A 14,946-nucleotide genomic window follows, 5' to 3' on the forward strand; every position below is an offset into this window, starting at 1 on the left:
ACTATGCTTTCGTCAGGGGTGTGTGTAATCCCTTCTCCATTTCTTTCTCTTACGCTTTGCCGTATGCTTTTGTACGGTTAAAAAAGGTGAAAGATCCACGAAATTGACACTGTTACCCAAGCTTTAAAGGAAGATGAGTCCCCCCTTCTATCTCTCTATCTCTCTCTCTCTTTCTCTCTCTCTCTCTCTCTCTCTCTCTCTTTCTCTCTTTCTGCCTATTTTTAAGTTTTTTTTATGGATATTTATAATATATTTATTTTCCAAGACATTTATTTAATGATTACTACATTTTATTTTATTTCAGAAATCTTTTGGCTGTCAAATCATCTTGATGTTATCGTTCCTGCTACAAAAGGATGGATCTTCTTTGGTTTCTTCATCCATAATGTGAGTTTCTTTCTTTTTGTCTTGCATGCTTGCCTGGCTAATTTTGAAAATTATATATATATTTTCTATATATTTTGCGGTGATGAGTAAGCGATGGGTTTTATGTCGCTTGATCGATTATCAGTCTTTATTGATATAAATAATCATCCGCGAAATAATATTTTTTGCAAGTAACTCAAGAGTAATGATGCGTGATAATTGTGTGAACATGGTATATATAAATACTTCCGCTATTTTACGGAGAATGTTAGAGCGAAGAAGGGCAAACGGCTGCAAATAAAACACTCGCGCGTTCTAACGTTATCGCCTTTGTTGAGGAACGGCGTTTCCGAGGTGGAAGGATACGTTATCGGCGTTTGTCGCGAGCGTTTACATCGGAGCGGAGTGACTTAACCGACGGCAAACGTCCGTTCGTTCTGTGAGTCCATCCGGAGCAGAGACCCGTGCGTTTATCTTCGGTAGAAGTCGGGGTAGAGTATACCCGATAACTTTTCGCTCCTGGGAGGGGTGTGTCTGCGCGCGCGGGTCGAAAGGGGCAAACAAATTGAAATCTGTATCTCTAATCCGATCCACTTTGTCTCCAAATAAGACCAGCCAACCCCCTCGCTTTGAGCCGACGACTCGGTGGTGGAGGCTTTACGCGCGTTTCTCACACACACACACGCGCGTACGAGCGTGTGTGCATGCGTCCGTTTGTGTGTACTACGCGTCGATGTTTGAACACACACAGCACTCACACACAGACGCACATACATACACACTTGCGGTGTATAAAGGAGAGCGGAGGAGTGTACGGGCAAAGTAAACCCCGCAACTAGCTCGGTTGCCGAGGCCAGCTCGAGTTATACGCAGCCAGTTTCATCCCCTTTCGCGTTCCGCGGTGTCATCGTCAGAGGGCGCTGTGGTTGACACAGAATGACACCCTCCCCCAACCAACGACGCGGTATACACAGCCGAGCTACCCCGTAGCGGAATAGTCGTCACCGCCAGGGGCGGACATGTAGAGGCACGAGGCGCATCCTAGATGAGAATCTTTCGATCGATCGGACACTCCAAACGACGAGCGCGACTAATTGACTCGCTTGCGTCGCGTCGACCGAACTTAGAAAACGTATCACATCCACTTCTCCTTCCTTTGCGAGCGGGAAAGAAATTGCTCGTAAAATACGTCAAGTAAAAGAACGTAAAGTACAAACTGTTTAATATACGAGTACGAAAGCGACATAGTCGAGCGTAAAAACATTTTCGACAAACGGTAAAAAAAAATTTGAAGATTATCTGGTTCTTTAACGATATAAATTTAAGGATATTTATTGAATACGTAAAAAGTGTAAAAAACTATCAACTTTGATTACTCATACGTCTCTTTTTTTTTATTTAAAGAGTAATAATTATGTCTATCGGTTTTTACACATTTTTTTCTGGCATTATATACTCTCGGGGAGAAAGAAAATAATACGCATTAAATGGCTACTTCATAAATAAGCTCTGGATATTTAATCGGATTACAAGAAATCGTAATGTGCGTCGTAAAACCTTGCAACGGCGACGTAATTAGAGCGGTTACCGATTAAGCGCCAGCAAGGTCTCAGTATGCCTCGTAAAGAGTGACGATCCGTCGCACTGCGTGCGACTAATACACACCGATCTTTTTCGTCCCCCTTTTGATTCGCGAACGTCGGCGTCGGCCGAACAAACAAAACACTGTTCTCAATCAGCCACCCTTCCTCGCGCAGCGCCGTTTTCTCGACTCTCGCGAATCGCCCCCCGGTTTGACCCGCTAAATCTCGGTTCGAATTCAGGGGGTGGTTCCCGTAGGGGAGGAGACCGTGCTTATACCAGCGAGAAAGAGAAAAGGAGGAATACGGACGCGGTGTGGCAGCCACTAAATTTCCGCGTGGAGCAGAGAGAGAGATATATGTATCCAGCGCGTGCAGCAGTCGCGCGCGAGCGTGGAGGATTTAAATTTTAAATTTTATTTGATTATATTTGAATTTAATTTCGTTACTTGTCCGGAGGGTGGTTCCCGGCCTCGGCAGCAATCTTCGCGATACTCCCGTACGTACATACACACCGATATATTTCACTCACGCGCGCGTGCATCGCATCGGTGTGTATCTCGTCGCCGAGAGCGCAGTGGGTGGTTTCTTTTTATTACACCCCGCGGAGGAAGACGTCAGGGATTCTTCGGTCGGGTTGCTCGCTACGAACCTGGTAAAGGCGGCTAGGTGAGTCGTGGCGAAAAAGCGGCAGTCGCCGCGAGGAGAGAGAAAAAGAGAGAGAGAGCGCGCGCGCGAGAGGAGGAGAAACGAAAGTAATTGGAACGGCCAGGCGCAACGTACCGGAAATTCCGGGGTTGATCATAGCGCGTGACACCGCCTTTCGGAACTTTTAATCTTCCGACGGAGGACCGCGACGTATTGCTTGTCCTCGGAAGGGCGATTCGCGTAAAATGAATCCGCCCTCTGTTCGTTCGTCTGTCTCCGCATTTGCGGACGTAACGCGTGCGTTCGTCTGGATAATTTATCCCCCGACGATGCGAGAGTTCTAAAGACCGATTTTGCGGTAATACGCGAAGTCATTTTCTGTCATCTTCTGCAGTTTCTCAGCTTCACATTCTCGGCGGTAACGAGGTGCTGCGCTAAACCGTCGTGACAATCTCACGAAGATGTATAATCCGCTTATAGGTTGAGTCACAGTTCTCTTGCGGGATTATCTGAAATTGTAAAAAGAATTGTTAATTGAAAAAGGTAAAGTCAAAATGCAACTGCGGGCCGCGCTTTAATAAGTTACGGGACAAGTCCGCGGAGATTTTTGCGTCGCGCAGCGTATACGCGTGTTATTTATTATTTCGACGGCGAGTCGCAACGTTGAGCGATCGTCGCGAATTAAGGACGCGCTCCTTCGTACCGCATACCAAGACCGGCGAGCCTGGTAGCCAGGACGCGCGCTGGAAAGCATTCGCCGCGCCGCAACCCGGTGTCCTTCCTCTCGCCGTGCGGCGCGATAAGGACAGCGATACGCGGAAAGGATATGGTATAAGCTCGGTGAGCGATGCCGCAATTAGCCGGGATGTCTCGCCGCGGTGGGTTCGAGCCTGCCGAGAGCAATAGCTCGAGAATACGCGTCGGCGTAACACCTGGCGAAATGAGCGAAGCGCTTCTCTTACGCATCTTGTCGCGATCATTACCGCTCGAATCATACTGTAAAACGACGATATTGCGATAATGCGATATTGTTTAATCCTGGAGCGACAGGCCTTAATTCTCTTACATTTTTATAATGCGCTTTGCTGGAAGCGGCTTAAATTTCTTATTTCGTTAATTAGTTTTGTACATTCTTTACGCTATAGATTACAGATTAAAGGGAAGCACTTTATAATATACAAAGGGCGTTATAGATTAAATGCTAACATGGCACATTGTGACAAAATGAAAAATAGCTTCTGATATCAAAGTGGACCGCAATTATTTTCCAAAATATCGCGCGTGTTTTTAATAGCGATTATTTAAGTTATTGCTAGGCTACTTTCGCTAGGCTAATAAATATCGTGCGCGGGTTCATAACACCTTAAGTGCACGTAGCGCTCCTTAATTATGATGACAAGGCTATGGCCAGTAAAAATGCACGCGAAAGGAGATGTAGATGACACGTTAGGATTACAGTCAACGTGATTAATATACAAAGGACACGTAGGTGCTCCGAGATTACATACTCTCAACAATCTACGTAGTGCTTTCGAATTAATCACCGTCAGGGCAAATTTACTAACGCTATATCTTGTACAAACAGCGACGTCACATCATTTTTATTTGCTCCTGATTCTAATTTGCCGGTTTAAGAAAAGAGCAATGCGACACTTTGCAATAAAAATTCCGATAAAGTTAAAAAAAAAATGAAATTTTTCCACATGACATCTCTAATTCATCATAAATCTGTGTATTGTGAGTAAAAATAAGACTTGAATATGCGATTGGTACTTGGCGGAAATTACTTTACGCGGATAAACAATGACGTTTCAATTATCATTCGTGGTGAACTATTTGTACACAAAGAGCCACGCCAAAAGAACAAAGCGTTCGTTGTAGGCGAATAATGTCGACTATCTCGTAGACGGTTCTATCTCCGGTACCGACCGTCAAACGCCATAAAATTAAATAGACGTAAATTCTCTCGACGAACTTGGCCAAGCGCCAAAATTCTCTGCCAACGCCACTTTGCCGTACCACTTGGGCATAGTGTAAAGGCAAGACTGGAATTGGCTGTGAATTTTCGAATAGTGTTTGCGCTTCTACAGCAACCCAGCGTGTTATGCTATTTTTCAAACTTTTTTGTCCAGCAAAATGTTTCAAGAATAACACGTTCTGGTAAAAATAAGCAAAATTTGTGGAGAGAGCTACGAGATTTATACGATTCTGTTATTTACGATTCCAGAACTCAGATTTCCGAATAAATCGTTTAATTTTCGATCGGTTCGCAAAAAATTATGACGAAACCGCTCGGATTCTTTCGCTCGCAGCAGTTCGTACTCAGCAAATCTCGTCTCCTCCCCTTCCCCTGTGATATCTTTCCTAGTGTCTTACCTCGTAAAGGTGGAGGAGACTCGTGGATCGACTCGATTTTTATCTAACCCAATCTTCCTCCTCTCCCTCGTGCCCTCCCCTCTCGCTCGTCTCGTAGACGCTCGCGGTCTCGCTTCGCAGAGCGTATGCGCGACTTTAATCTATGCTAAGTCGAGCTGTGGGGTCTCATCCCGATGCTGATGGCGGTGGTGGGTTCCAAGCCCGGACATGGAAATCCCGTGGCTGGCTTGGAATCAGCGGTAATGCAGAGTCATCCTGATCCCGGGCGAGTTTAAACGGTATCCCTGTTAAAGGCGCCTCAGCTAAGCGATTCCGTGAGTCGAATTCACCGAGAGAGAGCTTGCCTTGTAGTTTGGATAGCTTTCTTCCGGTGCTTTTCGTGAAAATTCGGCAATCTAACATTGCAGTAATTGCAGTTCAAAATTCTGTTAATTTTCTGTAACAATCGCGCAGCAATCACGAATTTGAAAGTTCAACATATTGATCGAAAATCTGGACGATTGAAAGATTTTAAAAGGAAAGCTGACTAGAGAGAAAATATCTTAAGGATACTCGTGGAGCATAAGCTCGCGCAGTGTAATATAGGCCGTGACAAGAATTATCCTCGAAAGCGTATGGGGGGGGATTCTCTTCCTTCTCACGATCGAAGGCGCTATGGCCTTTCTTACATCGCGCGCGGGTACTGAGCTGCGGCGAAATATAATTCAGTCTTAATTAGGATTTACGCAACGACGGAGAACAATTAAAACGTAAGACGATTGCCATAATCGGTCGCTGCTGCCGCGGAATTATTGTCCCGCGTCCGCAGCCTTAATTTTGTCGGTTGGAATTTAATTGTAACGTTGTCAACCCTTTCCCTCCCCCCCCCCCTCTCTCACGGAAAGTCGATCGAACAATCGAACAATCGTCGCCGCTGTAGCGGAGGACTGAGTGAAAAATCGAGATGGAAACGCGACATTCATTTCGTCCCGTGACAATTGCTTCTTTTAATTACTAAAGCAAAAGCTATTGCACCGCGTTGACACGATGGGTCACATAAATTTTATCTCTTGCTCTGCGCCGATTTTTTTTCCTGCCAGAAATGCGGCACTTACTCGTCAACCTTTTGAAAAGTGATGATCGAATTTTCTGCCATAATCTTATCGTGAAAATTCTTATGCTTAGTTATACAGATAAGTTTGACAAGATTAATAGAAATTAATATAAAATTTAACGCATAATAAACTACAAATATTATTATTTTATGGCAGATATAACATTATAAATCTTTAAAAATATAGTGAACTTTACAATAAAGCAAAGAAAAATGAGGTAAATTTTTGACAAAAAAAAAGCAGAAAGAGAGAGAACGAGCTATGATTAATGTACTGATTGCTATGATGTTATGGTGTCGACAACGTCGTACGACTCGAAAATTGATCGTTGCTATGGTCATCGTCTGGAATCGTCGGGATCATCAGCGTGCATTTCGAGGATAATCTCCGAGATTAGCGATTAGACGCTTAATAATCGTCGTGAGTAGCCCCATGAGCCAGCCGGAGCACCTGCCGTGCAGGTGCAATCGCGACGGATGGCGCCACCCTCTGCCCGGATTGAAACCTGTTTTTCTATGTGGCAAAAACTCGCGACGAATCTCACGGATTACGCCTATCACGGATTCCAGGAACGCCATCATTCCGAGAGTAAGCGCGAACGGGATGTTAATGCGCCGATAGTGTCCCGTGCTTTTTTCCACGGCAACCACATAGAAATCGGTTGAATATTCAGATTTCAAGACGGCCACTCTGTTTTTACCCTGTGGAGAATTATCGCTTCATTAGTTCGCCGTCGTTCATTAATCTCGCAACTGCGCCCGTAGTCGATTACCGAACGCTCGGGATAAAACACTCAGGACGCGCATCCCCGAGACATCTTTCGCGCAAACGCGCGTGCAACTTTCTCAATTAAGTCAATCGAGCGTCGTCATCGGCTGTTTCTTTCCGATCGTTGGGTCCTGCTTGATATTCCACCAGCGCGGCTGCGGTCCATAAACAAACGCGGGGCCTCGGTCCCTCGCATACGAATCTCTTCATCGCTTCCAAATAAGTCGATTTGCATAGAGCGGCGTAACTTGGCCTTTATTCGTAAACTAATACGGCGATTTTCGCGGCGCGCTTGATCGGTAAATTACCTGGAGTTACGTTGGCTCCTTCGATGTCGTTGGGTCAGCAACCATTTTCCGTGCCAGCGAGGATCTAATGATCGGGCTGTAGCTAAGCAGCGTGCAGCAGCGGGGTCGGTCGATCGCGCAGGGTGGCGAGCGGGCGCGCCACGAACTGACATTTCCCTGCAATAAATTCCACCTGGTTAGGGGGCAAATAACCGACGTAATGCGTATGGTAGGCGCTGTAGAGAATTACGTGTTTGCGGTTATTGGCAGTCCGGGGCCCTCGAAGGGCAAGAAAAGCCACCACGCGGATAGGAGCGCGAGCGCGAGAGAGACTGCGAATGGAAGAGAGAGAGAAAGAAGAAGAAGAGGGAAAAGAGAGAGAGAAAGACAGAGGGAGGCACGAGAGAAGAAGGATGAGGAGGAGCTGCCGGCCGGCAGTACTCCCTTCTTTCACGGTGGTCCGCAGCTCCGAGTGGCTCTTCTTGTCTTTATCTCCCATGAGGGCCCCTTACAGGAGAGAGAGAGGGGCCCCCGCGGCTAATATCCAACATAACCCACCCTATTCGGTTTTCGAGCGAGGGCCCCGGCGCGTTGCGCGCCTGGCTTTCTCTTTCTCTCTCTCTCTCTCTTTCCTTCCAATCGGGTCGCGGTATAATAATATAGACGTCTCGTTAGCCCTCGCACACGAAGAACGGAGAGAACTAGAATTGGTTTTAGGCGCATGCATGGCTAATGAGGAGGTCCTCCCGTACCACCGTGGGGGCCAGCTGCCCGCCGACCTTCGGGGCACCTTTTACGCGCGCGCGCGCGCGCATGCACGCTCTCTCTCTCTCTCTCTCTCTCTCTTCCACTCACACGACTCTCTTTTCATCGATCTTCCGGATTTTCAAAATGCATATCGTTACGGCTCGTTAGACGCTGCGCGCCACCGGACTGATAGCCGAAGTGCCCCGGAGCGCGGCAGATGGTCGAATATTCTGATAGGAATAATAGGTAAATGGTGGGTATGCTACAGCCAAACGTTTAGATATCACTACCGATTATACGCGTCAGAGAAGAAAAGGGTGAAATAATCCATTTTGCAGATTGAAGTCATCATTGGTTTTTAAGATTTTGACGCATGCGAGCGACGTCATCGTGCATGCATCATCGTCGAGTCATCGGCGCGTTATATTCCGATGTGTTTGGCTATTTGGTGGATGACGTCGGCGCGGCGCGCATCCCCGGTTAGGACCGCAGTATTTAATTCGTGCTTCATAAATCGAGGGTATTCGTGCGGGACCGGACGTTCGTAAGTCAGAGTCCATTGGGCCGGTGGACCACCTTGTCGCGGCGCGGCGGAGCGTGGGCTCCAGACGCTCCGTGCGCCACGTTAGCCGCCGGTACAACCTTAAGTCTGCCTCTCCTTGTTCTTGCTCTTGTTTTCGCTCATGACCATCGCCCATGCCGCCCCCTAATCCCCCTTCACGCTCGTGGCGAATCTCGGTGCTCTCGCAGCGGGGCCCGACGCCGCGCGGCGCCCTGGCGTCCTTCGCGTTCGCTTCGCTTTGATCACATTCGTCCGGCCGCGAACAGCGCCGAACCTCGCGTAGGCATTCAACCTTTCCTCGTTACTCGGTCGCAGGCACGATTATGATTTGTTGACCTGGACCACCGTGCCGGAGTCGGGCCACCGCGGGATACGATGCCAACATTCTCGAGATCCCGGATGGAAGCCGCGAAGTCGAGAATCTTCTTCTCGCTGGCCTTCACGACCGCGGAAACGATGCATGCGTGTGGGAATCGTGATATTTCTGTCTTCATCTCCGCATGTTGCATGCTTAATGAATACATGATGCCGTTGCGCGCGATCGCGAAATGATACTGAGAAAATATTTAATCTTTGGTGTTTAATCTCGGCAATTTGTTTCATGAAAACCTTGACGTTATTGATAAAAACAGCGATTTTTAATTAATTTCTTTCGTTATATTTCCTGGAGCCATGCAGAATATAATTATGAATTTTGAGCGGCGTATATTAAATGGCATTTGCGATTTCGTGCAACATATATATGTACGTACGTAAACAGAATGTCGCAGATCTGCAACAAAAACGAGCGTACAAACACTCATAAAAATTATTCGTGTAAGGATTTGCGTAAGAAACAGGATGCGGTAATTATTAACAAGCACGCTACTTTAAAAAATTATTTTGCCGCAATGAAGGAAGGCCTCGTGTAACTTTTAATTTAATCGCGCCAACGGAATAATCGTATCCGTGCGCATCCTAGGCGACATACAAAGGTAATAATCCTAATTATTATTACGCACTTAATAATAGTTGTGTAATATGTCGAGTTAGGATCGGGAATGCTTTGCCGACGCTGCAAATAGTTAGCGTTCTTGTTGCGAGCGTGTGCCTACGCTATTTCTTGAAATATCTGCGATCGGATTAATGCCTACCATATTTGTGCACGTAATCATTTAATAATATATCATTTATACGCTGTTATCTTACTTTGGCATAATGTTTCCGGCGTGGATTCACGCACCGTAGGAAACTCCTACGCGAAATAAAATATAATTAGATAAGACAGAATAGACACTATTGCATCTTTATGCAACGTCTCTATTCGTTAGCTGAAAGTCCGAAACGTTTTCGTGGTTCCCATGACGCGAGAGGAGCGGATCTTCTCTCCCGTACGCGTCTCTCGTGGCGTCTTCGTCCCCGCCCCACCTCAGATGTCGGTTTCAGTGGTCACAGTGGCTACACACCCCGACGATAAACTCGAGAATTCGCCACGCCGGTGCTGGCGACCCGACGCGGCTTCCCCAACGTGCGCCAATGGAAAACCGAAGCAGAACCGTTGCGGTATTAACATGAGAACACCGTGACGAACCGATTCGGCACACCATACTCCCTCGGATCTCTTTATTACGCGAAATTCCTTTTTTGCTCGCCTACGTAAACTCGCCCCGTTGAAAAGGCACACGGCTCTCGTACCATTGTTGGAGCCGCGGACAATGGTCGAAGTAACCGATGGCTTGTGGGAATTTCGCGTTGGAAGATGATAATGCTTGAGAATCTGATATTCCAATTAGTAATTAGTGATTTTTTTTACCTCATTTTGCTCTCTCTCTCTCTCATTTTTTCCGTTTATCTCTTTATATTCAGCTGTTCGTTTTCGTGAAGATGTAAATTTCGCAATTGAGTCTTTTAAGCGTCACGACACGTTGCGTTGCCGTGCTCTCGACACGCGATGATCATCGTCACCCGTCGTGTCGTCGATGCCGAGAGGAAAAGAAGCAGAACCGGTGGGCGGAAAGGGAAAGGGGAGGGAAATGGCGAGCCGGCGGCGGAGCGACCAGGGGAGATTGCGCGCGCGAGGACATCACGAAGCGGAACCCAAACGTCGGCCGGAAGTCGCCGGTCACGTGGCTTAGGCAACACGCAATTGTGTCCGGTATAATAGAGCGCATCGGCTCTATCTGTCCGTGGAAACGTAACACGCTCTCTCCCAGGGCAATTCAGGAGTAGCTTATTGATTTATGCTCTCCTGACGGATCTGTCGTTCATTCTCTCTCTCTCTCTCTCTCTCTCCCGTTGTGCATTCGTGTGTATATCGCTGTGTCGAAACGTGGCTCCCATCGGACGTTGACTAACCCTCTCATGCTCATCTCGATAGGGGTAGCGTCGCGTTAAGAGATCGAAGCGGCAGAGAACGGTTCCTCCCGGAAGATAGAAGTTATTGGCTTTACTAACCGCAACTGGTCCGTGGAAGTAAAGGGGGAATTAAACGTTACTGGGGTCAAACACGATGCCAAATGATAACACGAATGCGCAAAGATATGTACACGCTTGTATCGAAGAGTAAACAGAATATAAATCAAGGATAAACGCGTATTAATACGTTTACTGTCCGAGTCTGTAAATATAGATATTATTTGTACGTACAGAAAAGCGATAAACGTTTTAAGGTAAATAATTTTTAGTAAGATTTTTTTTATAAACACTAAGAGTCGGAAAAGTAGAAAGAAGCAAATAAATATTGAAGCGGATACCACGCTATCGAGAATCGCTATTGCAAAATAAGATTCCGGGGTACAGCAAGTGCGAAACCGTCAGCTTTTGTGAAACCGCGAAAGCGAGCCGTCGCTGAGAATGCGAGGAGATTAGTTGCCGGTGTGCCGGTGTTTAAATCCGCGGTAGGTTCAGCTTGGGGCGGTAATAAAGCGCGGCTCGCGCGAGCGAGTGTTGCGCGAGCTCTGGAAATGCCGCTACTCTCGGGCACCGTGTTGCAGAATTACGAGAAACTTCCTGAGAGATGTTGGTGGTAACGATGTTGCAAATTACCCACGCGAGACGCGCAGAAACACGCGCGCACTACGCCGCGGCTGTACATTAGGCGCGATTACGAGCGTTGTTATGGAAGTAAACGTTGTAATTGGAAAGCTGAAGCATGATAACGCAACCTGACAGTGTAATGGATGCTATCATGCTTTGTCAAAAGTTAATAGTCTTAATTGCAATACCTTGTTAATCTTGTTAATCTTGTTGACGGTCCTCGTTTCAATTAAGAACAGATTAAAGCAAAAATTTAGGATGGAAAAAAATAATATTTTATAGAAAGTTCCTGTACGTTTAAATAGAGATAAGTGATTGGAAAAAATACTGCGAACAAACAAAAGAAGTTCTGAAGTACGCATCTTCCGCAAAGAAAGATCTTTCTTTCGATATTACACATTGTACATCGATCGCGCGCAAAGCTGCTCGCGATATTGACAGTTACGCGTTATTTGGACACGCTGGTATACGCATGCATCCGACATTTGCATACCTGATTATATGTCGAGACTCGATCGAATTGCCGTTCGCACGGTTGGAAGTGAGCCGGACAGCAATTATATCTTTATATACCTGTCGTACGCCTTTCGTACTTACGTGTCGATACCGCGCGGATAATTCTTAATTTTTATCGAAATTATGAAGCCGGACAGTTCGCGCATTTCTTTTCTTGAACCGCCTTTCGACCGAATTTCGATGCACTTTCGATACGAGGCAGACATATTATTTATCGGCCGTGTTACATGTTCAGTTTTCTCGCTCACCACACACAGCGTAATTCTGATGGCGATATTTTGCGAATTATAGTCTGGTGGCGACAAACTGCGAACTGCACCGTATAATCGTTTATAAGTCGATATAAAAATACTCAATCAGTTAAACGTCTCTGCTTTTACATCGGCGCTTTCACATCTTACACATTTTTTTTCCATCGATCTCCACACGAAGGTGATTGCGCCGTTTTCCATCCGATCGCAGCGTCCCGCGCCTCGGGGCTAGGATCGGCCGGAATCTCACGGGTGATTGTGCGCAAAAAGGACCAGCGATTTGGCGATGGGGTCGCAGACGACGACACCCCGTATCGTTATCCCCGGCCGTATTATTTGTTAGCAATTTTCCGAGCTGTCGGCCGGCGCGACGCGCCGACGTGTGCGTATGGTCTCACCCCTCGTGACGAGAGTGGAACCGGCCGGGACCCCGCGTCTGCTCGCGCGTCTCTTCCGATCTCGACGCGATCGTTATTGCGGTCATTGTCATTGTAATGTCGACGGGAATAATGGATAATGCGAAAGTGGTGCGCGTGCCGGTATAACGTATCCCCGACGCAACTTGCCGACTCGTCATAGACGCCGGTGAGCATTCGATATTACGTCGGAATAATACTGAATCCGTCCGACTTCCGATCCGTCGTGTGTGAAGCCCTCTCTCGGTTCTATTTATCGAGTATTCCCTATACGTCAACGAAAAACCTCATGAAGATTTATTTCCCAATGTTATTTATTCTTCCATAAATAAAAATTGTATCACATAATCACATTCATTAAAATAAGTTGGTCCTAAAAACACAATAGACGTAATGTTGCACAATCTGTTAAAAATTTATACAGAAAGTGACTTCTCTCTCTCTCTCTCTCTCTCTCTCTCAGGGTTACAGATAGATAATAGATTCCTTCGCGAACGCGAAATCAATTTTCTTAGCACGAAGTGCACGATTAGATTACGTCATTCGAAAAGCGAGTCCGACGACTTCATCTCGGGGAACAAGGGAATCGGCGCTGGCAACGGCACGGAGGAATCGATGCCGCGGGATCAAAGGAAGAAAAGACTGTAAAATTCAGGAAGAAACATTAGGGAGAAAGGGTGGTGTCGGTTCACCATCCCCTTGGGTACTGGCTCGAATTAGGGGTGAGCCAACGGGAAGAGCTGTGTTTATTGACACAGGAAGTGATTGCTGCGCCCATGGCGCGAGCGGGTCCGCGGGGAAAGGGGATCACGTGCCCTACGACACAAGGGAAGAGGGGAGCGCCACGGAACGTTCGACCCTTGGTTGACGTATTTGCACCGTAATCCCATGATAAATTGCCAAAAGGCCACGCCGGCACGAGCGGCACGAGATAAGCTCTATTAATTTTGCGTTATAAACTCGACTATCGCGACGAGAGACGGTTGCTTGGTACATTCGCGTACGCTCCCTGCGTTTAACGTGCGTCAAGCTCGCATTATAGAGACGTAAAGTTTCTCTGCTACGTTCATTTATTGCTTGTCTGTTGTGAGCGAAGTAGTACGAGCGGTTTAATCGGCGTTAGAAAATCTGCAGAGTCGGGAAAATGTAGGGAAGAGGATTAAAAGCAGCAAATGAGAAATAATACGAAAAATCAGTTTTACATTCGATACATTATTTCATATAATTTTGAAATTGTGCTAATTGACTAAATTTTAGCAGGTTTAATACAACAAATAATAATTATTAATATTACTTTAACTCAATTATTCTGCCATAATATTTTATATGTATTTCCACAACAACTGAACTGTGAGAGCAATGTTTATGGCATCGTTAAAATTTTGCTCGCTGCGATCGACGAAATGTCTCGCGTCCCGCGAGAATATATAAGCACCACGACGCTTCGTCCTTTCGAAGCGGTAAATCATCGCGCGAGTTGTAAACCGCATAAAATTAATTGCGCTTACGCTACTTTCGTCGAGATCTGCACCGCAGCGAGATTTATGTTTTTTTTTTTTTTTTTTTTTTTTTTTCGTAAAAGCTGCGGAAAACTGTTAAAAAGGAATAAAATTTTAGTACCGATGTAAGAGCGCCGGTTCTCCTGATTTATGATTAAAAGACACTACGTCGAGAAACATATTACAACATTGTCCAGAATCCGCGTATCGCGAATACACCGTTACTGTTTTGTGCTAATTAAATCTGTCGCCGGTTTCTGCGAATTTGCATCGGTTTCTCGAGCAATGTATCATCTCGAGGGAGGAAAGTCCAACCGATATGCCAGCACGCGATGTCGGTATGCGCAGATGAACGAATAGATACGGTATAGATGATCTCATGGTTCTCGGGACGATCTATCGGGGCCCAATCACCCGGTCCATCCGCGTGACGTCGCCCGACGCGCTCTAGTCAACGACCGGATTTTTTCTCGACCTGATACATCGACACAATTCTCCAATGCATATCAGATGGCGCAGCGCCTCCTCTCTTATCTACCTTAATGTCGATTAATTTATCAAACCCTAGTCGAGATAAGCGAATTGGCTCCTTCTGTTCAGGTCGCGCGATACCGTCGCGAGACACTCGAAACGACGGTGTTTGCACGGCCAACGAGAAGAAAAAGAAAGCGAGAGAGAAAGAGAGATGATCGCAGGAACGGGTGAAATGATGTTCGGACACGAAGAAGACGTTCGCCAACGCTGTGCTTTGCATTTTGATCGAATAACGACGAGCGCCGTGGCACAAGACACGCCGGACATTTGTCATTCGCACCACCGCG

The 14,946-nt window shown here is 46.6% G+C and overlaps 1 protein-coding gene across 2 annotated transcripts in view; it reads right to left on the reverse strand.

The window, feature by feature from the left end:
- Window positions 1–252: 252 nt before the first annotated feature.
- Window positions 253–14,946, reverse strand: part of LOC105670827 (uncharacterized) — a 168,477-nt gene continuing 153,783 nt past the window's right edge. The window contains exons 4-5 of one of the 2 annotated variants that reach the window (XM_012364549.2): window positions 7,141–7,296; window positions 253–3,103 (exon numbers count right to left, since the gene is read on the reverse strand). In XM_012364549.2, the coding sequence (XP_012219972.1) occupies window positions 7,147–7,296 (150 nt within the window). In that variant the 3' untranslated portion in view covers window positions 253–3,103; window positions 7,141–7,146. The remainder of the gene's footprint in view (window positions 3,104–7,140; window positions 7,297–14,946) is intronic. The other variant, XM_012364551.2, reaches the window with a different exon arrangement.

The sequence above is a fragment of the Linepithema humile genome, chromosome 2 (genome assembly GCF_040581485.1).
Source record: "Linepithema humile isolate Giens D197 chromosome 2, Lhum_UNIL_v1.0, whole genome shotgun sequence".
Taxonomy (NCBI): Eukaryota; Metazoa; Arthropoda; class Insecta; order Hymenoptera; family Formicidae; genus Linepithema; species Linepithema humile.